We start from the raw sequence: 23053 nt of genomic DNA, 5'->3' as shown, positions 1-23053 counted from the left end.
AACCTCTGGAGTGTCCTGAAAACCCTCCCTTGTGGGACTCTCTGGGCTGCCTGTTGGTGGGACGATTTCTCAGGAGCACGACTTCCGGCCTGAAAAGGAAGTCTCCTCCTTTTTCTCCCAAACCGCTTCTTCCCCCCTACCCCCTGCCACGCGAGGCTGCGGCGCACGGTATGGGTGTGTTTGTGTGTATTTGTGTGGGGAGGGCGTTTGGAGGGAAGGTTACTGGGAGCTCCGAGGCCGCTGGGGAACAGGGATCCCGGTGACAAAGATGGGGATATTTCCTCTGTCTTCCACTTGGAAACCTCAACCCCCGCTTCAGGCCCCCTAGATACTTTCTGGGGCCCAACCGAAGGCCGTAGCCATCCAAAGCGTTCCCGTCCTTTCTGGGGAGTGAAACTTACCCCCGGGGTTCGTCCCAGAGGAGCGTGAGCGGGGAATGCCCGGGTCAACCGGGCTGTCCGAATTCCGCGCCTGCTCAGCCTCCGGCCTCAGTCCGGGAGAGAGATCTGCCTGTCGATCTGGGCTGGGGGAAAGGCGGCAGTGGCCTGGGCCACAGGTGAGGGCAGAATAACCAGTGGGAAGGCTGCGTTTTCACGAAGGACTCGGGTGAAGCTGCAGAGCTGCCTTTGAGCCCTGACTCCTTGGCTTCCTGGGTCGGAGGAGATCTTGTAATGGAGTGGTTCTTCGTCTCACTAACAAGATGCCTGATTTCCTCAGGATCAAGGGGTGAGTGAGCGTTGGGGTGGTTGCACAAAGCTCCTGCTAGCTACACACGAAAATATTCTTGTCATCTAGTTTTTGGAAGCTTCCGTACCAAGTAGGAAATAAAATGCCCCCAAATGGAGAAATTTAGGACATCTTCGCATTTGATGTTTTGAGTCATCAGTTTCTGTTACTGTTGACACCTGTGGTTCCTGACACTCTCAAATCTACGTATTTGCTTCAGTGCAAACTACTATTGGGACTGGAGGTTTGATTTTTAATCTAGACAGTGACATACATCACTTGCCTGGGACTATGTGGCTTGGGGCGTTACAGCTTTAAGGGAACTTCATCTACAAAATAGGGATGGAGATACTTGCCTCATATAAAAAATAGTTATTAGGATTAAAATGGTGCTCACGAAAGCACTTAATTTTATGTAGTCTTGTGCATTTTCAGAGAAATTTAATGTACATTATCTCCTTTCATCTCACATTAGTGTGTTTAGGCATTTCCCTCTTTTAATGGTAAAGGGAAAACTATTCTTTAGGATCTCTGACTTCTAGTTCAGTGATCTTTCCTGTACCTCATGCTTCTTTATAAAATTTAAGAAAAGATAAAGTAATAGCAGAAATTATTACTAAACGATATTTGTTGATTCATTTCAGATTGAAGAATGTCCCGGATTCCACTGGGGAAAGTCCTCCTGAGGAATGTCATCCGGCACACAGATGCTCACAATAAGGTGGGAGGTACAACCTAGTTACTCCTCAACGCTTACTGAAGGCAAGCAGTGTGCCAAGCATTATTTTGGCACAACTGGGAGATAGAAAGAATATTCTTGTCATCTAGTTTTTGGAAGCTTCCATACAAAGTAGGAAATAAAATGATGAGTAAAATAGATAATTATAATACAGTTTGATAAGTACTGTATAACAGAGATATTTGCAAAGTGCTTTGGAGCACTAAGGAGGAAATAATAAAATCTACCCTGGGGAATTAGAAAAGATTTTACAGAATTAGTGGTATTTGAGCTGCTGATCTTTGAACTGGTTCTTGAATAGGTATACGTTTACCAGGTATGAAAGATCAGTCTGGATAGAGAGCATCATGCATTAATATGGCAACGAGAAAGAGCATTAATAACTTGGGGCATGGCAAGAAATTTATCCAGAAAGTAGGGGATAGTGGCAGAAGATGAGGCCTCAGTGGTAATTAGAGTTAGATTGTGATGTTTGGAGCTGAGACTTTCCTCTAGGCAATAAAGAAGCCATCAGATGTTTCTAAACAGGGTGTGGCATGATCATAGTTATATTTTAGAAAGATGGTTTGTCGGCTGGGTAGGGAATGAATCAGATGGGGAGAAACAGTAGGGAGAGTAATTAGGAGGCAATTGCAGTATTACAGGTGAGAGATGATGAGAGTTGGCATGAAATTAGTGGCAGCAGGGATGAAGAAGAGGAATTTAGGAGATAGAATCCAAAGAAGTTGGTGGCTAATTAGATTATAATGATAAGAATGGAATCTAATTCAGTTGACCCTTGAACAATGCAGGGGCTAGGGGCATCAACCCCCTGCATAGTTGAAAATCCATATATAACTTTTTACTCCCTCAAAATTTAAGTGCCAATAGCCTACTACTGACTGAAAGCCATGGTGATAACATAAACAGTGGATTAACACATATTTTTTATGTTACATGTATTATATACTGTATTCTTATAGTAAAGTAGCTAGAGAAAAGAACATTTTATTAAGAAAATCACATTGAGTAGGCTGAGGAGGAAGAAGAGGGGCTTGTTTTGCTATCTTACGGGTGGCAGAGGTGGAAGAAAATCTGAGCATAAGTGGATCTGCACAGTTGAGATTCCTGTTGTTCAAGGTCGACTGTGTAACCACCTATGAGACTGGGTAAATGATGACGATTCTGTTAACTGAGGTAAAGAACAAAAAAGGGGACAGTTATGATAGGAAAGGTAATTAGTTTGGTTTTCACCATGTTGATGGTGAGGTGCTTATAGGATGTCCAAACAGTTGAAAATTCAGACTTGGAGTAGAGGAGAAAAGTTGGGGCTGGACATAAAGGTTTCAGGATTATTGATGTATAGTTTGATGATAAGAGGTCATGAGAGTAGATGAGGTCACCTAGGAGAGCACATATAATGAAAAGAGGGCCAAGGCCCCTGGTTTAGTTTTCTTCAGTAAACTGTACTACTTTTGGTTTGATCATATTATTATGATCATATCACCTGATTTTTAAAATTATGGGCAAGGGTAAAACTGTTACCCAAGCTGCCTATGCAATTATGTTAACCTGCCCCTAGTTATATAGTAAGCTTAGATTTAAAATGGTAGCTAGAAAAAGATAAATCTAGCACAGATCTAATGAAATTATGCAGGAAGACTTAGAAATAAAATGTGTTCTTGTTCTTTGGGTAATCACATTCTGCTTTTCAAGAAATTCTCTAACAGCCATACTGATTATTTTATTTTATTTTTGACAAAAATTATAATGTTACCAGAAGAGATTTAGCTTAGTAGGAAGTTGAAAGACCTGTCCTTACTAGTTTTTTGACTTTGTTAAAATCTCTGAGCTTTTGTTTCTTTACAGTAAAATGTAATAATGGTGGCTGCTTTATTTTCCTCATGAGATTGCTTAAGGTTCAATTGAGATGATATAATTAAAATCACATTGCATTTTGGAAATGTGGCATCATCATTTGCTAATCGCAGCATAATTGTAAAATTGATAAAGGTGATGTTTGTCTATGCAGGGGTTTAAAAATTCTATTGGGGAAGAATTCCACATATTTGAGATTTACTGGATTGGCCTGTTCAGCCACTTCCTAGAGAAACCAATTTGTTTTCCAGGTTCCTGATCATAGCCCAGTCTGTAGCCCAATAATTAGTCAGATTGTATTTTCAGTTAGTTACTTTTTTTTTTTTTTTAATACGGAGTCTCACCCCATTGCCCAGGCTGGAGTGCAGTGGCACAATCTCGGCTCACTGCAACATCCGCCTCCGGGGTTCAAGCGATTCTTCTGCCTCAGCCTCCTGAGTAGCTGGGATTACAGGTGCATGCTACCACGCCCGGCTAGTTTTTGTATTTTTATTAGAGACGGGGTTTCACCATGTTGGTCAGGCTGGTGTCAAACTCTTGACCTCATGATCTGCCTGCTTTGGCCTCCCAAAGTGCTGGGATTGCAGGTGTGAGCCACCGCACCTGGCCAGTTAGTTACTTTTCTGTAATGTAAAGTTATTTTTAGTAACTTATTTTTATTTCCTTTTTAAAAATTCTAGATTCAGGAGGAATCAGATATGTGGAAAATAAGAGAACTGGAAAAACAGATGGAAGATGCTTACCGGGGGACCAAAAGGAAAATGCTACCCAGCAGTTCAAGGTGAAGTTGCAGCTCTGAGAACTAAAATAATTCTCATCTTTTTCAGAATCATCAACTTTTGTTTAAAAATACTTTGGTATATTAAGGATAGATTAATTCAGTTCTGTGAGTCCTTAAGCCTTCCCTCTTTCGTAAATCTAGACCTAGACATAAAGATAATGGCTGTGATGCATATGGCCCCGCTCTTTGTACTTATTTACAATGGAGAGTTAAAAAATTCTACCTGAACAATTATGAATGTGAAGGGTTCTGTGGATTCTAACCTTACCTGATAGCTTTTAACTGAAGATTTTCTACTGGAATCTTGTGGTCACTAAGCTGATCAGTCATTCCTTTCTCTATTAATCTTTCATTCTTTCAGGCCGTTCTTTTTGTAGCTGGAAGTGCAGGTGCATGCCACTATGCCTAGTTATTTTTTTTTTTTGTAGAGGTGGTGTCTTGCTGTGTTGCCCGGGCTGGTATAGAATCCTGGGCTCATGCAGTCCTCCCACCTCAACCTCCCAGTGTTGGGATTATAAGCATGAGCCACTTGCCTGGCCCCAGACTTTTCTTCACCCTGTCTATTCACCCGCTTCACCAGATCAACAGCCTTTTCACATTACCTTAATAGCTTGAGTGTAAATATGAAGGATTATGCAGGCTTAGTTGTCTTTTCCTTGTGGAGAGGCCTAGGAATGCTTGAATAATTGGGAACATCCTTATATGCTTGTAAGTGTAAGAGCTACATATATAAGAAATGCTTAAACTCTTTAGGAGCAGGGCTTGTGATTTTCTCATTTGCTGCTATATTCCTGCCAGCTAGACCAGTGCCTGGTACATAGGAGGCCCTTACAATTTTTTTTTTTTTTTTTGATACGGAGTTTTGCTTTTGTTACCCAGGCTGGAGTGCAATGGTGTGGTCTTGGCTCACTGCAACCTCTGCCTCCTGGATTCAGGCAATTCTTCTGCCTCAGCCTCCCAATCAGCTGGGATTACAGGCACCTGCCACCACACCCGCTAATTTTTGTATTTTTAGTAGAGACAGGGTTTCACCATGTTGGCCAGGCTGGTCTTGAACTCCTGAGATCAAAGTGGTCCACCCACCTTGGCCTCCCAAAGTGCTGGGATTACAGGCGTGAGCCACTGGGCTTGGCCCCTTAAAGATTTTTGATAACTGATTAACATTTTACTGGCTAGTTAGTAGAAATGGTAAACAGAAGCTGGATCAGTGGTTCTCAACTTTTTTCCTACTCCATTATTCCTATGGGTTAGACCTTGTTCCCACTGTTATTGGGACCTCTCTATAGTCAGTTGCTGGTTTGCACAGAGGGAAGTATATTTCAGAATCTCTAGGGTAGTTTGAAGTGTCCCTAGCTATGATTATGTCCTGCTTCCCTCTTTGCATGCCCTCCTAGTTGAGAATCAGTAAGTGAACTATCACATGACACAGTCCAGAGTTGATTTCATCTCTCTATGCTCTGCAATAGGATGGGTACTAATGGTCAGATTTTCTTTTTTTTTTTTTTCCTGAGATGGAGTCTCACTCTGTTGCCCAGGCTAGAGTACAATGGCATGATCTGGGCTCACTGCAACCTCTGCCTCCCCGAGTTCAGGCAGTTTTCCTGCCTCAGCCTCCCAAGTAGCTGGGACTATAGGCGTGCGCCACCACACCTGACTACTTTTTTTGTATTTTTAGCAGAGACAGGGTTTCACCATGTCCCCCAGGCTGGTCTTGTACTTCTGACCTCAAGTGATCCACTCGCCCTGGCCTCCCAAAGTGCTAGGATTACAGGCATGAGCCACTGCACCTGGCCTGGTCAGATTTTTTTCCACTGGACTTTACAAATGTACAGAGAGGAACAGATAATCAAAGTGCTGGGATTACAGGCATGAGCCATTACACTAGGCCTGGTCAGATTTCTTCCATTGGACTTTAGAAATGTATAGAGAGGAGCGGATAATGTCTTTACCTTTTCTTTTCTTTTTTTTTTTTAAACAGTATCATGTTGTTTCCTTCCCCCTCAGCTTGTTCCATGAGTTTTGTGCATGATGTTCCATAAAGTAAACTCACAGATTGCTTTTACATCTAAAAGTTCTTCTGCTTTCTCTTTTAGCCGGATGCGCAGTGATGGTTTTGATGAAGAAAGTCAAAGAGACTATTGGAGGCCAAAGAATGAAATTTCTGGGACACTGGAAGATGATTTTCTTAAGGCTAAATCCTGGAACAAAAAGTTCTATGATTATGAAGCAAACATGCCAGACAGGTTTGTGATTAATTCCTGTGAGCATTAATATTTGGCCTGAGAATGTGTACTTATCAAAATTAATTGTCCCCACAAAAAACTTGTGTACAAAAGTTCATACCAGCATTATTAATAATGGCCCTAAAAAATAATGGCCAAGTAATCCAAATGTCTGTCAACTGATGAATGGGTAAACAAAATGTGATATATCCATACAATGGAATATTATTTGGCAGTAAAAGAAATGAAGTACAGATACATGTTACAATGTGGATAAACCTTGAAAACATTATGCTAAGTGAGAAGAAAGAAGCCAAGTCACAAAAGACCACATATTGTTATGATTCTATTTATGTACTATGTCCATACATAACTGTATGATTCCATTTATGTGGTAGGCAATTCCATAGAGACAGAAGGTAGATTAGTGATTGCCCTGGGCTGGAGGCACTACACTTTGAATTCCATGATATGTGAATTATACTTCAATAAAGTTGTTATTTAAAAAAAATAGGCCAGATGCAGTGGCTTATGCCTGTAATCCCAGTATATTGGGAGGCCGAGGCGGGAGGATCATGAGGTCAAGGGATTGAGACCATCCTAGCCAACATGGTAAAACCCCATCTCTACTAAAAATACAAAAAATTGGCATATTCCTGTAGTCCCAGCTACTCGGGAGGCTGAGGCAGGAGAATCGCTTGAAACCAGGAGGTGGAGGTTGCAGTTGAGCTGAGATTGCACCACTGCACTCCAGCCTGGCAACGGAGTGAGACTCTGTCTCAAGAAAAAAAGAAAATAATAATAAGGCTGGACGCGGTGGCTCATGCTTGTAATCCCAGCACTTTAGGAGGCCGAAGTGGGCAGATTGTGAGGTCAGGAGTTTGAGGCCAGCCTGGCCAACATAATGAAACCCCATCTCTACTAAAAATACAAAAATTAGCCAGGCATGGTGGCATGTGCCTGTAGTCACAGCTACTCGGGAGGCTGAGGCAGGAGAATCACTTGAAATCGGGAGGCGGAGGTTGCAGTGAGCTGAGATCACGCCACTGCACTCCAGCCTGGGCAACGGAGTGAGACTCCATCTCAAAAAAAAAAAAAAGAAAAAAAAAATTGTCCCCATGTAGACAGCATGATATTATTAAGTGTTTTGGGAAAAGTGCTTCACAGCTAAAGAGCAGAGTGTAAGAGTTTGTTAGTGTTTCTTAAGGAAAGCAGTGGCAAATTCTCTTACAAATGGACAAAAGAATCTTGTATGTCTGAAGTGATAGTGTACAGTACAGGAAATGTAGCTGTTACTGAGCTATAATGTGGGCTTGGTTCTACCATATCTCTATTTTGTGTTTATGTTTGTGTATGCATGTACTCCAAAGTCTTTCTAATGTTGCTTTAATTTCCAAAAATGTATGCATTGCTTTAACAATACATGTGATGTGTCATATTACAGATGGGGTCACAGTGGTTATAAAGAGCTATACCCTGAAGAATTTGAAACAGACAGGTAAGGAAAATAGGCTTACTGAAAGAAACTAAGATGGTATAAAATCTGTATTATAAATTGATTTCCTAACTTTTACAAAGAATATACTTGCCATCAAAAATGTAGCTAGAGAAACAATAGGTGATTTAGTTAGGAGGTGATCCCTTTTTTCCCATTCTCTGGTTGATGTTTGGCATGTCTGTAAGCATTTTGGTTTTTATATATAGTATTCCATACAGTAACTCAGTATGGCAGCTTAGAATTTTTATCTTCATTTTGAAGACAAGGAAACAAAAACTCAATGAGAATAGTAAAGTGTTAAAGTATACGTTAAAGTGCTTATTTAAAATTCAGATGTTAACCTCAATTTTTTTATCTAGAATTCAAAATATTAAAATAATATGCTTTTTTTTTTTTTTTACATAAAAGCTTCTATTTTTTACTTTTTTATTAGTAGTGATCAGCAAGATATTACCAACGGGAAGAAAACATCTCCCCAGGTAAAGTCATCTACCCATGAGTCCCGCAAACACAAGAAGTCAAAGAAATCCCACAAAAAAAAGCAGAAAAAAAGGTCACACAAAAAACAGAAGAAAAGCAAAAAGGAAGCCACAGATATAACAGCAGATTCCTCGAGTGAGTTCTCAGAAGAAACTGGGGCTTCTGGTACAAGGAAAAGGAAACAACCACATAAACGCAAGAAAAAATCCAGGAAAAAGTCTCTCAAAAAACCTGCTTTATTCTTAGAGGCAGAAAGTAACACTTCACATTCAGATGATTCAGCATCCAGCAGTTCTGAGGAAAGTGAGGAAAGAGACACTAAGAAAACCAAAAGGAAAAAGAGAGAGAAAAAAGTCCATACCTCTGTAGCCAACAATGAAATACAGGAGAGGACAAACAAACGCACCAATTGGAAAGTAGCTACAGATGAAAGGTCTGCTGAGAGCTCCGAGGATGACTAAATGGGAAACACTTTTGTTTTCCACATGACTGTGGATATTTACAGTTCTTACTCCTTGTGGTTTTGCCAGTGACTCTTGTTCAGCACGGGGTCTGAGGTCAGAGCTGTCTTGTGCCATCTGTATGTTCTGACAGACTTCTTGTCTTCTCTTTTGGCGTTAAGCTTGATCCCCTTTTCTTGTTAAAAGGGAATTTGGTATGAAGGTTTCTTGAAGAGATTATTTTTTTGCAATTAATTATGTTTAGTGTAGAGTGCATATACGGCAAATTAAAGGACCCAGAAAGCTGGATCCAATAGTGACCTGGGTACACCAGTCGGAATATTGAATTTGGAGAAATCAAGGGCTGGGATCAAGAGGTGGATTGGAACTAATGCCATGTAGGATGGTATGACAAGGCAACACTATATTGCTCTCTGTTTATATAGCAGGTGTCACAACTGACAAGTCTTTAGCCTTGGTGCTTTGATCCTTCTATATTTTGACCCCACAGGTGTGGTCCGGTTTACTTAATCAGGACATGGGCCTAAGAACAAACTTTTCCCTTCATGATAACATCCATAGACAACTTATTAGAAGGGACTAGAGTTTTTGCAAATTTCCCTGCTGGACGGGGCCTATAGCTATACTTAGTGTAACGCCTAAACATGGTAATTGGATAGTAAATGGTTTTCTAGTTCCATTGCTGTATGTTTGCCTAAATGGGCTTGTGTTCAAATTATTTCTTCAGTTGTCATAGATAATCCTGCACCAAATGGGGAAGAATTAGGAAATAATCATGTTGTCTAATGGTACTCTGGATTCAGGGCAGTAACTGCCATTTAAATGTCGTCTTGTTCATTTCTAAATCTGTTAATGAAGTTTAGGTTTTCCCTGAAACTAAGTTGAATTATTTCCAAAATGAAACAGGCTTCTCAGGGACATATCCACTACTTCCCAGTCTGCCTTTGGATTAAAGCACCAAGCAGAGACCACATTATTTCCCTTTGCTATACTGTGATCCTTAGTATGTTAATTCTTAAGAAACCAAAATATCACTGAAAGAAGGCTGGCAGAACACAAGTGCATTTTTTCACTATGGGAAGAAAGATCAAGTGACATATTTTTTCCTGGTTGTCACTTAATGGGCTGAGTAAAAAGCTTGAAAACTCAGACTTTTGGTCTTGGTTCTGCCACTCATTGGTTATGAGGAGGCCCAGAGCAGGTAAGTTCACCTTCCTGGCCTTACTTTCCTGATGTGTAATATGGAATTACTTCACAGTAGCATGACAGTATAAGACACCAGCAGTAGATACAACTATGATGACATTCCATGAGTTGGTAATTTTAGTTCTAACTGCTAAATTTGTTCTCTTTACGGGACAGATTTCTAATAAAGTGCTTGGTCTTAAAATACATAGTTGGACAGAGGTGCCCTATCCCTTAACTATGAGCAGGTGCTACCTTTTGGGATATTTATTTGAAATTTTAATACTTTGGTACTCAATTGTCAATGTTCCATGGTGTGTATTTTTATTTTTGGGATTAGTGGGGGCCTAAAGGGAGAGGAATAGTCTCTAATTACTACCTCTTAACCTAAAGCAATTATTTTGTTCCTGGAGCAAGTTAAATCTTTGTTGGAAGGAGTTTGGCCATGTATTTTTTAGCATGCATTGTTTCTGTGCCCTGAAAGTACCTGAAAGGTTTTAAGCATAGACTCAGGAAAAGGTGCCAGTAGAACAGGCCATCTCCAGGAAATTGGCTCTGTTTGGGTCCTGACCTTCCCTTCCTCCCAAGTTACAGGCTTGTTCTTTTGCAAGGAATACACATCTTGTCTTTTTTTTTTTTTTTTTTTTTTGCCATGTTTACCTTTTCTTGGTCATGTATAAGCAATAAAGCTGTTTTTTGTTCTTCATCTTTCTTAACCCCAAATTTTCTTCTATGCCTTAGGCTTTGATGGTTCTTCCAACCCCCTTAATATGGCTTAGGGTGGTTTTTCAAAACCTACAATCCCCCATTTGCACTACTGGCCATGGAACATTTATTTCTAGTGTTCCTGCCAATCAGAGATCTCTATATTAAATTCTAAAATGGGACTAAAAGAAGAGTTAGAGAATTCACACTTATTGAGTAACTGATATCATACAACCTGGAATTTCTGAATTCCAAATAAATAAATTTCACTCTTTGAACATTTCATCTTTTACTTTTTAGCACCAACAGACTTGATAACAGCCTGATGCTGATCTGACAATGGGTTGACAGCCTTCCCCCACTGGCCCTTAAGTCTGCTTAATAACAAGTCCTTTGCTTCTGTCATTCTCCTGGGGGATGGCCTACTGCCCTCCTTTCTGTACAATCTGGGCAAACCGACTGGTGATGGCAAGAGTGGTGTCAATGAAGCGGTCTACACAGCTGGAGAGACAATTTTCAGTGCGAGAGTCTAGGCGATTCCCTGGCTTCTCCACACATTTATCCCAACATAACTCCATGAAGTGATGCACCTAAAAGGAAAGAAAAATAGTAACCATTGGGGTCTGCAGATAGGCCTAACTCTTGTTTATTAACTTCTCACTTTTTGACACCTGACAAAACCATTCTTTAAATCAACCACGGAGTCACTTTGGGCTCTTCTCTTTCTTCATTTCCTAATTACTCACCAATATTGATCCAGATCCTCGTCCCTACAGATTGTACATTCTCAGGTAGGACTAATAACCTTTTATATTCCCCAAAGTAGCTAGCACCAGTGTGAACAAACTAGGGAACCAATTAATTTCCCCAAACTATTGCACTCATTTTATTCCAAACCTATTCCCTAGACAAGGTAATTCTTCCATTAACCTTTTGGGGGTTATGGATCCACTCCCCAGAAAAATGCACATACAGGCACAGAAATTATGTGCACTTTCATTAGAACGTTCAGGGCCCAAAGATTTCTAGCCAGGGTTCTTGCTGGTCATCCGAGCACCCTCTTCCTCCCACCCAAAAGGAAAAAAATAACTATTTTACCAAGAGCTTACTATTTGTGAGGCTGGGTACTAAGAAATCAGTTCTCTCTAAGGTCCTCAGGGATAGCTGTCATCACCTCCCATTTAAGAGGCGTGATTACGTAGTCCAAGGTCATGTAGCCAGCAAGAAGTCAGGCCGCGTTAGAACCATGTCCGAAGGGCTCCAAACCCTTGTTCTAAATCCATAGTCTACAGCGACTACTTCAGAGGCCACCTTCCTCCGATAATGTTCTAGTCGTTTTCAAATACATTGTCGCATTAATGTTCTAGTCGTTTTCAAATACATTGTCGCATATGATCCTCACAATCCAGTGAGGCAGTGGGGTGACGGCGAAACCAAAACCCACAGTGGATGAGTATCTTTTCTACGGGCACGTGGCCTGCAAGGAGCAGAGGGAGGATGAGAACCCAGATCTTTCGAATGCCAGCCCAGTCATGTCGCTGGCTAACTAGGCTCCCGTACCCTTGCGTCGCCCAAATCTTCCCTGCTTTACACCTTTTCTTTTCTCCACGCTACGCTTACATAGCCGGCACCTGAGCACTATCGCACACCAGGGACAGGAGAGTCATGACTTGTCTTTCGTGAGGGGAATGGGATGCAGCCAGGATTGAGCACCAGTGAGCCGCCAGTGTACAGACCTCCGAGCGTGCCCAGGACCACCAAGGAAGGTGAAACTTCCTTTCCCTTCACCCTCCCCGTCCCCGCACCTGTGCAGTAAACTGCGCCTTCTGCTGCTCGGCGGCCACCAGACGCTTCAACTCCGCTTCATCGGCTTCACCCAACTCCGCCATTGTTCGCCTCAGGCTCGCCACCTTCCGACAACCGTGTTTGCGCATGCGCGACGGGTGTCCACCGCCTCTTGACTTCCGGTTCACCCAGCATTTTCCTCCTCCCTGTTTTCTTTCGTCGTCGTGGGTGGGAATTGTCGCCTAAGTGCTTCCGGGTTGGTGGATGACCTTGAGCCCTCAGGAACGAGATGGCGGTTCTCTGGAGGCTGAGTGCCGTTTGCGGTGCCCAAGGAGGCCGAGGTGAGGGGTCTTCGCACCCTGAGGTGCTTAGCGCAGCCTCCAGCCAGGGAAGGGGATGGAAGTGAGGACTCATCTGCGGGGTGGGAGATCTCTTGAGGAGAAGAAAATACCGAAATCACAGCAATAACCACTGTAGTCTAGGGGTCCAGATGTTTACCCAAACGTATATTTCACTTGTTGTGAGCTGACGAGTTGCCGGAATAATCAGAAAGAGAGCTCCCTCTGGAAGTTGCAGTCCTGATGAGGCTAATTCACTTAGCAGTTCTGTTTTTTCCCCGTTCACTGTCCCTAGAATGCTCCACACTCGCTCCCACCCTGAGTCGGGAAAGAGGGTTAGGAACTTGCACATTTCTTCTGGAGTTGGTGTGTTTGGGTGTGGGAGTGGAGGGGGGATCAGTTCGAAAATCATTTAACCTGGACATTTGTGTTACCTCAGGCACTGTAGTAATGCTAGGATACAAATGTGAAGAAAACGTAGTTCCCGCCCTCAAAGAGCTTTCATTCTGATGAGGAAAACAGTCATAGTAGTCCGGGCAAGATGAGGTCCTGAACTAGGAAAGTAGCACAAAGAAAAGAAGATTGTCTCAAGAACTGTTAAAGAGATATATGCCAATAGGATTTGGCGATTGAATTTAGGGGAAAAGTCTCTCATGATTTCCAGATTACTGAGTTAGGTTAAAAAATGCCTGAGGTGTCATTAAATGAAGTAGGGAACATCTGCGTAGTCTTAACTTCACAGTAGTCTTAACTTCACAGTAACCCCAGTGAAATAGATGCTATCTTCATTTTACAAATAAGATGTTATCACCTATTTATTGTTAAGTAGCTTACCTGTGGTCATTTAGAAAGTTTGTCAGTCCTGTTAAAGGAGAGGTTCTTATGATCATCCTAATGACTCTTTCCTCAGCTCTGTTGCTGCGAACCCCAGTGGTCAGACCTGCACATGTCTCAGCATTTCTTCAGGACCAACCTATCCCAGAATGGTGTGGAGTGCAGCACATACACTTGTCACCGAGCCACCAATGTATGTTCTCTCCATCGCTGCTGCTTTCTGGGCTCTAGCCATCTTTACCTTCACTAATGGTCATGCTTTTAGCAGGACTTCCTACCCGTAGGAGAGACTCTTGTGTCCAAGTTTACATCTTTGGGCAGACAGTGCCATTATGGTTGAATAATGCCATTTATAATCATAGAAGACCTTGTAGCCTAAGTCTTTAAAAATTTTTTTCTTTTGTTTTCTTTTTTTTTTTTTTTTGAGACAGAGTCTCGCTCTGTTGTGCAGGCTGGAGTGCAGTGGCACGATCTCGGCTCACTGCAACCTCCACCTTCTGAGTTCAAGCAATTCTCCTGCCGCCGCCTCCCGAGTAGCTGGGATTACAGGTGCCCACCACCATGCCCAGCTAAGTTTTGTACTTTTAGTAGAGACGGGTTTCACTGTGTTGGCCAGGCTGGTCTCAAACTCCTGACCTCCTCAAACTCCTGACCTCAGGTGATCTGCCCACCTCAGCCTCCCAAAGTGCTGGGATTGCAGGCGTGAACCACCACGCCCGGCCCCCTAACTTACATTCATAAGGTATCTGTTCACTTCACTGAACCAAGACTGGCTTAATTCTGTAGCAATACAGCAATTCTGTATTTTATCCATCTTCTTGGATATGTCTTCTAATCAATATGTAGGCATTGAGGTACCCTTGTGCTAAAAGACTTCAAAAAACAGAGATAAAGACTTCAAAAAACAGATAGCTTCACTCTCAACTACTATTTTGATATTTTACTTCCTTTGTACTCAGAGTTATATCTTATATGTACACTGCCTGTCAGTTTGGGTTACTGTGTGGCATATGTTGAACATGAAAGATGTGTGTTTCTCACATCGACTTTTATGAATCTGGTCCTTTTTGTAGCTGGCACCAAGGCTGCATCTCTCCACTGGACTAGCGAGAGGGTTGTCAGTGTTTTGCTCCTGGGTCTGCTTCCGGCTGCTTATTTGAATCCTTGCTCTGCGATGGACTATTCCCTGGCTGCAACCCTCACTCTTCATGGTCACTGGCAAGTATAGCAATTCCAAATATAGTTGTCTGCTCAGTTTGTTTGCTGTGAGCTTGTCTTATGTATTATATATGAGGGAGAAGTTGGTCAAAATGCCCTAAATTTGTTGAAAACTTTAAAATATGTATAAAATAAGTATATGCCTAGATTTATATATCCGCCTGCCTTTTCAGTGTCTTTCAATTCGATTTCCATATCCAATAGCATTTTGAATGTAGCCTGTCAAACTGAGTTTCTGATCTCCCCTAATCTGTTCCTCCTGCACTCTTGCCCCATCTGAATTAATGGCATTTCCAGTTTTCTCTGTTCAAATCTAAACCTGGTAAGCTCCAAACTTGGTCATTATCCTTGACTCTAGCAGTAGTCTCCTAACTGGTCCCCATTTGTGTCCATTCCCAACACAGCAGACCCAGTGACGATCCTGTTAAAATGTTGATTAGAATAAGACATTCCCCTTCTCAAAACCCTGTTTTGTCTCTTCATGTTACTCAAAGTCAGAATTCTTAGTGTCTGTAGACTCTACATGATTGAACCGCCCTGTTTCTTCCCTCATTTTTAGCTGCTCTCTCTCCCATTCACACTGGCTTCCTTGAGATTCCTTGAGCATGCCAGAGACATTCCAGGTCTCAGGGCTTCTCTTACTGCTTCTGCCTGAAACTCTTTTTCTAGCTATACACTTGGCTTGTTCCTTCATCTCCTTCAGGTCTTGAATGCCATTCTCTCAACAAAGCCTTCCCTAACCACTTATTCAAAATTGCAGTTTCTGTCCTGCCATTCCTTATCTCTCTTGCTTGTTTTATTTTTCTCAATAGCACTTACTGCCTTCTAATATACTACATCATTTGTTTATTATTTTATATAGTAATTGCTTCCTTGCATTTTATCACCCAAATGTATATCCCTAAATAGTATAGTTTATTCTTGCCTCTTAAAAAAAAAGAGATGTATGTGGGTGGATTATTTTGTTATTTTTACTGTATTTGTTTGCTGTTGTGCCTCCAGAGCCTAGAGCTACTCTCTAGTACCTGATATATAGCACTCAGTAAATACTTGCTGAATGAATGAGTATCCAGCGTCTGTTTGTTTGTTTATTTATTTATTTATTTATGTTTTGAGACAGAGTCACACTCTGTCGCCCAGGCTGGAGTGCAATGGTGTGATCTCGGCTCACCACAACCTCCGCCTCCCAGGTTCAAGCGATTCTCCCTGCCTCAGCCTCCCAAGTAGCTGGGATTACAGGTGCGCACCACCACATCCGGCTAATTTTTTTGTATTTTTAGTAGAGACGGGGTTTTGCCATGTTGGCCAGGCTGGTCTGGAACTCCTGACCTCAGGTGATCCGCCCGCTTCAGCCTCCTAAAGTGCTGGGATTACAGGCGTGAGCCACCATGTCCGGCCCAGCTTTTGTTTATTTTATCTGTTATAGTTGGTATGATTTTCTATGTTAATGAACCTTCTAAAATGAGGGTAAATGACAGGTTGGGTTCCTTGAGTTGTTCTTTTTAAGTTTTGCAGGGACAATATGTTGTCATTGTGGGGAGTAGGGAGGCGCTTTCGGATTGTTGAAACTGAAAGTACTTTGGAGAGTATCTTAACCAACTCTTTTATTTTACATATTTGAAAACTAAGACCCAGGGAGGTTAAGTGACTTGTCAGAATCATTTTCTAGCTAGTGTTAAAGATTTTTTTTTTTTTTTTTTTTTTTTGAGACGGAGTCTCGCTCTGTCGCCCAGGCTGGAGTGCAGTGGTGCAATCTCGGCTCACTGCAAGCTCCGCCTCCCGGGTTCACGCCATTCTCCCGCCTCAGCCTCTCTGAGTAGCTGGGACTACAAGCGCCCGCCACCACGCCCAGCTAATTTTTTTGTATTTTTAGTAAAGACGGGGTTTCACCGTGGTCTCGATCTCCTGAACTCGTGATCCACCTGCCTCGGCCTCCCAAAGTGCTGGGATTACAAGCGTGAGCCACCGTGCCCGGCTTTTTTTTCTTTTTTTTTTTGGGACGGAGTCTCACTCTCGCTCAGGCTGGAGTGCAGTGGCGCAATCTTGGTTCACTGCAACCTCTGCCTCCTGGGTTCAAGCAATTCTTATGCCTCAGCCTCCCAAGTAGCTGGGATTACAGGCACACGCCAGCACGCCTGGCTCAGTTTTGTATTTTAAATCGAGACGGGGTTTCACCATGTTGGCCAGGCTGGTCTTGGACTCCTGACCTCAAGTGATCCTCCCACCTTGGCCTCCCAAAGTGCTGGGATTATAGGTGTGAACCACCGTGCCCAGCCTAAAGGGGTTTTAATTATCTGGTTTTGTAGGACTGGTTAGGAGAATGAGTTGTTGTTGTTGATGTTGTTTTTTAACTACATAGACCTTTCCAAATAAAAGATTCCAGTTGCATATGAAATATTAGATCACAAGTACAGTAAGTAATATTTCTTTAACATGTCATCCCTCTTGAAAGAGCTGTCTATAATGTGCTCCACTTCCTCAACACTGAGTCTCTTTTAGCCTGTATTAATTGGGGTCTTATCCCAACTATATAACGTAGGTTATTCTTACCAAGGGCACTGAAGGCCTTCATCTTTCCAAATCTGGTTGTCTATTCTCTGCCCTCCGCTTGCTTCAAGTCTCAGCAGCCTTCAACTCAATTAACAATTCTCCCCGTAAGTCACTTTTCTTTGGCTTTCCAGATGCATAGAAGTCTCCTCTGCCAGATCCTTCTCCTCTTGTCTGACCTCGAGATGACAAAATCTCCAGGGCTGAGTCATGGCCTTCTTAATTTCTCCATCTGCACCCTTTTTTAGGTGAGCTCAGATCTGACCTGTTTTTCTGAGCTGCAGACTTGTTCATCTAATTGTCTAACTGACATCCACTTGGATGTCTGATAGTTATCCCAGAACTAACATTGGCCAAATCACTCTTTTTTTCCCCCCGAATCTCCCTTGATTTCTCCTTTAAAACCCCCTTCTCAGTTAAAGCTATGCTCAAACTAAAATTCTTAGGAGTCATTCTAGATATTTCTTTTTGTTCTGACCCCACTTATTCCATCAGTTCTGTTCTTTCTTTAAAAAATAGTCTGAATTGGCCAGGCGTGGTCTCACGCCTGTAATCCTAGCACTTTGGGAGGCCAAGGTGGGCGGATCATGAGGTCAGGAGTTTGAGACCAGCCTGGCCAATATGGTGAAACCTTGTCTCTACTAATAATACAAAAATTAAGCTGGGCATGGTGGCACGCGCCTGTAGTACCAGCTACTTGGGAGACACTGAGGCAGAAGAATCGCTGGAACCCAGGAGGCAGAGGTCGTAGTGAGCTGAGATCGTGCCACTGCACTCCAGCCTGGGTGACAGAGTGAGACTCTGTCTCAAAAAAACAAAACTCTGAATCAGGGTTGGGGGGGAAGGAGAGGGAGAGCATTAGGATAAATACCTAATGCATGCGGAGCTTAAAACCTAGATGAGGGGTTGATAGGTGCAGCAAACCACCATGGCACATGTATACCTGTGTAACAAACCTGCATGTTCAGCACATGTATCCCAGAACTTAAAAAAGGAAAATGGACATTATTAGAAAAAAAAAATAGTCTGAATTGTCACTTTACACCCTGTCACCAGCCTAGGTTAAGCCAACAGTCTCACCTAGGCTACTTCGGTTGCCTTCTAACTAGTTTCCTATTCAGTTGTTGCTCTGGTCCCCCACCCACTCTGTTCATTCATCACACTACAGCCACAGTGACCTTTTTAAAACATAAAATTATATTCCTCCAAAGTAGATATAGAAATGGCCAATAAGCACATGAGAAATTGCTCAGCATCATTTGTCATTAGAGAAGTGCAAATCAACACCACAATGAGATACCACCTCACACCCCATTAGGATGGCTGTAATAAAAGATGGACAGTTATAAGTGTTGCTGAGGACTTGGAGAAATTGGAACCCTCGTGGTTCTGCTGGGAATATAAAACGTTTCAATCACTTTGGAAAACATTCTGGCAGTTACAACAAAAAGTTAACCTTAGAGTTACCATATGACTCAGCGATCTACTTTTAGGTGTATACCCAAGAGAATTGAAAACGTGTCCACACAAAAAACTTGTACAGGAATGATCATAGCATCATTATTTATAATAGCCAAAGAGTGGAAACAATCCAAATGTCTGTCAGCAGATGAATAGCTAAACAAAATATGGTGTATTCATACAATAGAATATTATTCAGCCATACAAAGGAATGATGTATTGATAAATGCTATGACATGGATGAACATTGAAAATATTATGCTAAGTTGACACAAAGACCGTATATTGTATGGCTTTTTTTTTTTTTTTGAGACAGAGTTTTGCTCTTGTCGCTCAGGCTGGAGTGCAATGGTGCGATCTTGGCTCGGCACGATCTCGGCTTACCGCAACCTCCGCCTCTCGGGTTCAAGCGATTCTCCTGCCTCAGCCTCCCGAGTAGCTGGCATTACAGGCATGTGCCACCACACCCGGCTAATTGTGTATTTTTTGTAGAGACAGAGTTTCTCCTTGTTGGTCAGGCTGGTCTCGAACTCCCAACCTCAGGTGATCCGCCCACCTCACCCTCCCAAAGTGCTGGGATTACAGGTGTGAGCCACCACGCCCAGTGGTGTGTGGGTTCTTTTATATGAAATGTCCAAAACAGGCAAATCCATAGAGACAGAAAGTAAATTTGTAGTTGGGTAGTGGGCTAATAGGTAGAGGGTTTCTTTTTGGGGTAATGAGAATGTTCTGGAATTAAATAATGATGATTGCACAACTCAATATATTAAAAACCACTGGATTATATACTAAAAAGGGTGAATTTTTTATGGCATTTGACTTACATTTCAATAAAACTGTTATAAAAATAGTAAAATTAGGTCGCTCCTAACCTCAGGCACTCCCTGCTTAAAACGTATCAGTGGTTTCCTGTTATATTTCATAAAAAATTCAGATTCCTTATCATGACCTTCAAGACCCTATACAACCAACCCCTGCCTTCCTGTGATCTCTGCTTCACCCATGTGCTCCAGCCACACAAATCTTACTATTCATTAGAGATGCCACTTTGGTTTGGATGTTCTCATTCATGTCTTCCTTTCTAAAGTGTTTCTTCTCAGTACATATATATTTACTTTTCCTTCTCGTTCACTAGTATATTCCATAAGGGCAGGGATGCTGTCTCACTTACTATATTCCCAACATTTATGACAGATTCTGGCACATGGTATCTACTTAATAAATTCTTTTTTAATTAATTAAAAATACTGTAGGGTTTTAGTTATTTTTAGTTATTGAGGCGAAAGGATCACTTGCAGCCAAGAGTTCAAGAGCAGCCTGGGCATCATAGTGAGACCGCATCTTTAAAGAAATAAAAAACAGGCCAGGCGCGGTGGCTCATGCCTGTAATCCCAACACTTTGGGAGGCTGAGGCAGGCAGATCACAAGTTCAGGAGTTTGAGACCAGCCTGGCCAATATGGTGAAACCCTGTCTCTACTAAAAATACAAAAATTAGCTGGGTGTGGTGGCGGGTGCCTGTAGTCCCAGCTACTTGGGAGGCTGAGGCAGGAGAATCGCTTGAACCCGGGAGGCAGAGGTTGTAGTGAGCCAAGATCGTGCCACTGCACTCCAGCCTGGGCGAAAGAGCGAGACTCTGTCTCAAAATAAATAAATAAAAGGAAATAAAAAACAATTAGCCGGGCATGGAGGCATGCTCCTGTAGTCCCAGCTACTTGGGAGGCTGAGGCAGGAGGATCACTTGAGCTCAGGAGTTCGAGGCTGTAGTGAGCTATGATCAGGCCACTGCACTCCAGCATGGGCAACAGAATAAGACTTTGTCTCTAAAAAAAAGTCACTAGAAATAGACTTACTGACATACACACACAAAAGGCTATACAGAATCCCCTAAAGAAGCAAACAGTAACGGTGGAGTGGCAAATGGAGACATTGCATTTGAACCTGACAGATTGTTTTTTTGCAGCCAAGTTATCTGTATAGTCTTCTAATTTCACTGTGGTTTTTCATTGATGTTATGATTTTTTCTTTTTCTTTAGGGGCCTTGGACAAGTTGTTACTGACTATGTTCATGGGGATGCCTCGCAGAAAGCTGCCAAGGCAGGGCTTTTGGCACTTTCAGCTTTAACCTTTGCTGGGCTTTGCTATTTCAACTATCATGATGTAGGCATCTGCAAAGCTGTTGCCATGCTGTGGAAGCTCTGAGCTTTTTGACTTCATACTTTGAAGAATTGATGTATGCCTCTTTACCTCTGCTTTGTCATGCCATTAAGCTCACAATAAGGAAGAAATAACAGATAAGTCCATTGGTGGACAGCCTTCTTCTCTTAATCACAAGATTATTTTCAGAATTTAATCTTTGAGGAAAAGGTTTGAGAGGAATTATATCTAAGTTGTGAGACTGAGTTCTGTATTCTGGTGAGTTAATGGGGTTGCCTCCCAGCTTCTTATAAGACTCACAGTATAACTAAACATGATATATGAGCTTTTGCCTTTTAATTTATCAATCTCTTAAAGAGAATCCAGCTTTATTATGATTAGTATATGATCAAACTTCCATATTTGCCTTGGGAATAATGGACAAAGGGAAATACTCTTAATTCATGAATAAAAACTTTGCAGAAAATTAGACAGTGTTTAATTTTCGAAAACTTCCCTCTCTAGTCAGTAGATACCACCTACTGATGGTTACATATACTAGGGAAATTTTAAAATTAGGAAATGCTGATATCTCATAAATTTCTAAATCCTAGGAAGAAACGCTTAGAGTGCTTCTGAATATAGAGAAGTTCCATTTAAGGGCAAGTTTCCCCTTGTAGACGTATCAAAATATTACCAATTGTAAACTGAGATTTAATTCTCAAATGTGTTCTACTTGTTCTAAAACAATCTGTCCACAAATATAAAACTATAAGTAATAAATTGTTATTTTCGCACAATGGGAATCTCTAATGTGAAAATGTATTCTATGAAAGTAATTTTTTAAAATAAAATGTTATATAATAAAAGTGTCTTCTACGCTTTTATATATTAGCTATCAGTAGTTTTATTCATTAGAATTAGGTGTCCGTTGCATCCATCCACAGCATGAAAACAAAATTGAGTGTTTTTTTTGTTTGTTTGTTTGAGACGGAGTCACGCTCTGTCACCCAGGTTGGAGTGCAGTGGCATGATCTTGGAGCACTGCAAGCTCCGCCTCCCAGGTTCATGTCATTCTCCTGCCTCAGCCTCCCGAGTAACTGGGATTACAGGCACCTGCCACCATGCCCAGCTAATTTTTTGTATTTTCAGTGGAGATGGGGTTTCACCGTGTTAGCCAGGATGGTCTCGATTTCCTGACCTCGTGATCTGCCCACCTCGGCCTCCCAGAGTGCTGGGATTACAGGCATAAGCCACTGCGCCCAGCCAAAATTGAGTGTTTAAATTTCCTTCTGGGGCTTAGCAGTTAGGTAAATCAGACATAAAGTACTGGAAAACAAAAAGGACTTACATGTAATAGGCAGAAATATGCCAAGTGTATAAGTAATTTGGTATAAATAGAGTATAAGATTTAGTATGTAAGTAGGAATAAGAACTATGTCCAGATTATGGTGTTCTGTGAATACCAGCCTTTGGAATTCAGATTATATTCTATGTGTATTTAGTCTGGTCTAAGAGTTGAGTGTAAGGCATGATGCTGTCTTCTAGCAATATAGAGTAACTGGGACTAAGCATATTTTACTCACCAAGGACCTTACTGGGAAGCTGAGGCAAAGGAAGAGTATGTGTTCATGAATGTGTACTAGGGGTTAAAGATGTGCTCTCCTTAATGTGCCTGTGGTCTTGTAGGAGACTCAAGTGTGCATTAGGGTTTAGGAAGAGGTGATTAATTCTGTTTCGGGGTGGGTAAAAGGTTTCAAAAGGGGGTGATGCCTGAATAGCAGTGGCACACCAACAGATAGTGGTGGTGGGACCAGTCCACCCTGGTGGGAGAGAATATATAAACAGCATTCTGACATTGTTTAGAATTGCTGATGCTTGATGATGATAAAAAACAAATGGACTAAAAGTCAATTTTATTGTTTTAAAATTCTCTATAAACAATGGATCCCCTCCCTACCTTGTAGTGTCATTCCTTCCCTCCCCTAGCTCTCAGTATACTGCTGCTGTAGAGTGGAGTGATGAAATGGAGTCTTCCATAAAGTCAAAATGGGGATGGCAGTGACTCTGGATAATATGGGA

General features: G+C 41.9%; 3 protein-coding genes across 7 annotated transcripts; 2 read left to right on the top strand and 1 right to left on the bottom strand.

Annotated features, from left to right (window-relative positions):
• The first annotated feature begins 84 nt into the window (after positions 1 to 84).
• NKAPD1 (NKAP domain containing 1) lies at positions 85 to 10932 on the top strand. Of its 4 annotated transcripts, none has more exons than XM_012495855.2 (6): positions 85 to 168; positions 1371 to 1447; positions 4003 to 4103; positions 6197 to 6346; positions 7770 to 7823; positions 8260 to 10655. In XM_012495855.2, the coding sequence occupies exons 2-6, from the start codon at positions 1379 to 1381 to the stop codon at positions 8762 to 8764; spliced, it is 879 nt and encodes a 292-aa protein (XP_012351309.1). In that variant the 5' UTR covers positions 85 to 168; positions 1371 to 1378; the 3' UTR covers positions 8765 to 10655. The 4 variants fall into 4 exon arrangements, with proteins under 4 accessions (XP_012351309.1, XP_003253189.1, XP_003253190.2 ...); XM_003253141.3 differs by having other exon boundaries at positions 8257 to 10655; XM_003253142.4 differs by having other exon boundaries at positions 99 to 726.
• Positions 8524 to 12608, bottom strand: TIMM8B (translocase of inner mitochondrial membrane 8 homolog B). The gene is made up of 2 exons (XM_003253147.4): positions 12460 to 12608; positions 8524 to 11244 (listed from the first exon to the last, which is right to left on the bottom strand). The coding sequence occupies exons 1-2, from the start codon at positions 12586 to 12588 to the stop codon at positions 11077 to 11079; spliced, it is 297 nt and encodes a 98-aa protein (XP_003253195.1). The 5' UTR covers positions 12589 to 12608; the 3' UTR covers positions 8524 to 11076.
• Positions 12609 to 12644: 36 nt separating this feature from the next.
• SDHD (succinate dehydrogenase complex subunit D) lies at positions 12645 to 21840 on the top strand. Of its 2 annotated transcripts, XM_012495860.1 has the most exons (4): positions 12645 to 12780; positions 13688 to 13804; positions 14685 to 14829; positions 20872 to 21840. In XM_012495860.1, the coding sequence occupies exons 1-4, from the start codon at positions 12729 to 12731 to the stop codon at positions 21035 to 21037; spliced, it is 480 nt and encodes a 159-aa protein (XP_012351314.1). In that variant the 5' UTR covers positions 12645 to 12728; the 3' UTR covers positions 21038 to 21840. The 2 variants fall into 2 exon arrangements, with proteins under 2 accessions (XP_012351314.1, XP_012351317.1); XM_012495863.2 differs by lacking the exon at positions 14685 to 14829 and having other exon boundaries at positions 12694 to 12780; positions 20872 to 20960.
• The last annotated feature ends 1213 nt before the right edge of the window (positions 21841 to 23053 follow it).

Source organism: Nomascus leucogenys, chromosome 15, assembly GCF_006542625.1.
Source record: "Nomascus leucogenys isolate Asia chromosome 15, Asia_NLE_v1, whole genome shotgun sequence".
In the NCBI taxonomy this organism is placed as follows: Eukaryota; Metazoa; Chordata; class Mammalia; order Primates; family Hylobatidae; genus Nomascus; species Nomascus leucogenys.
The sequence above is the reverse complement of the archived record's forward strand: the minus strand, read 5'-3'. Positions and strand labels throughout refer to the sequence as shown.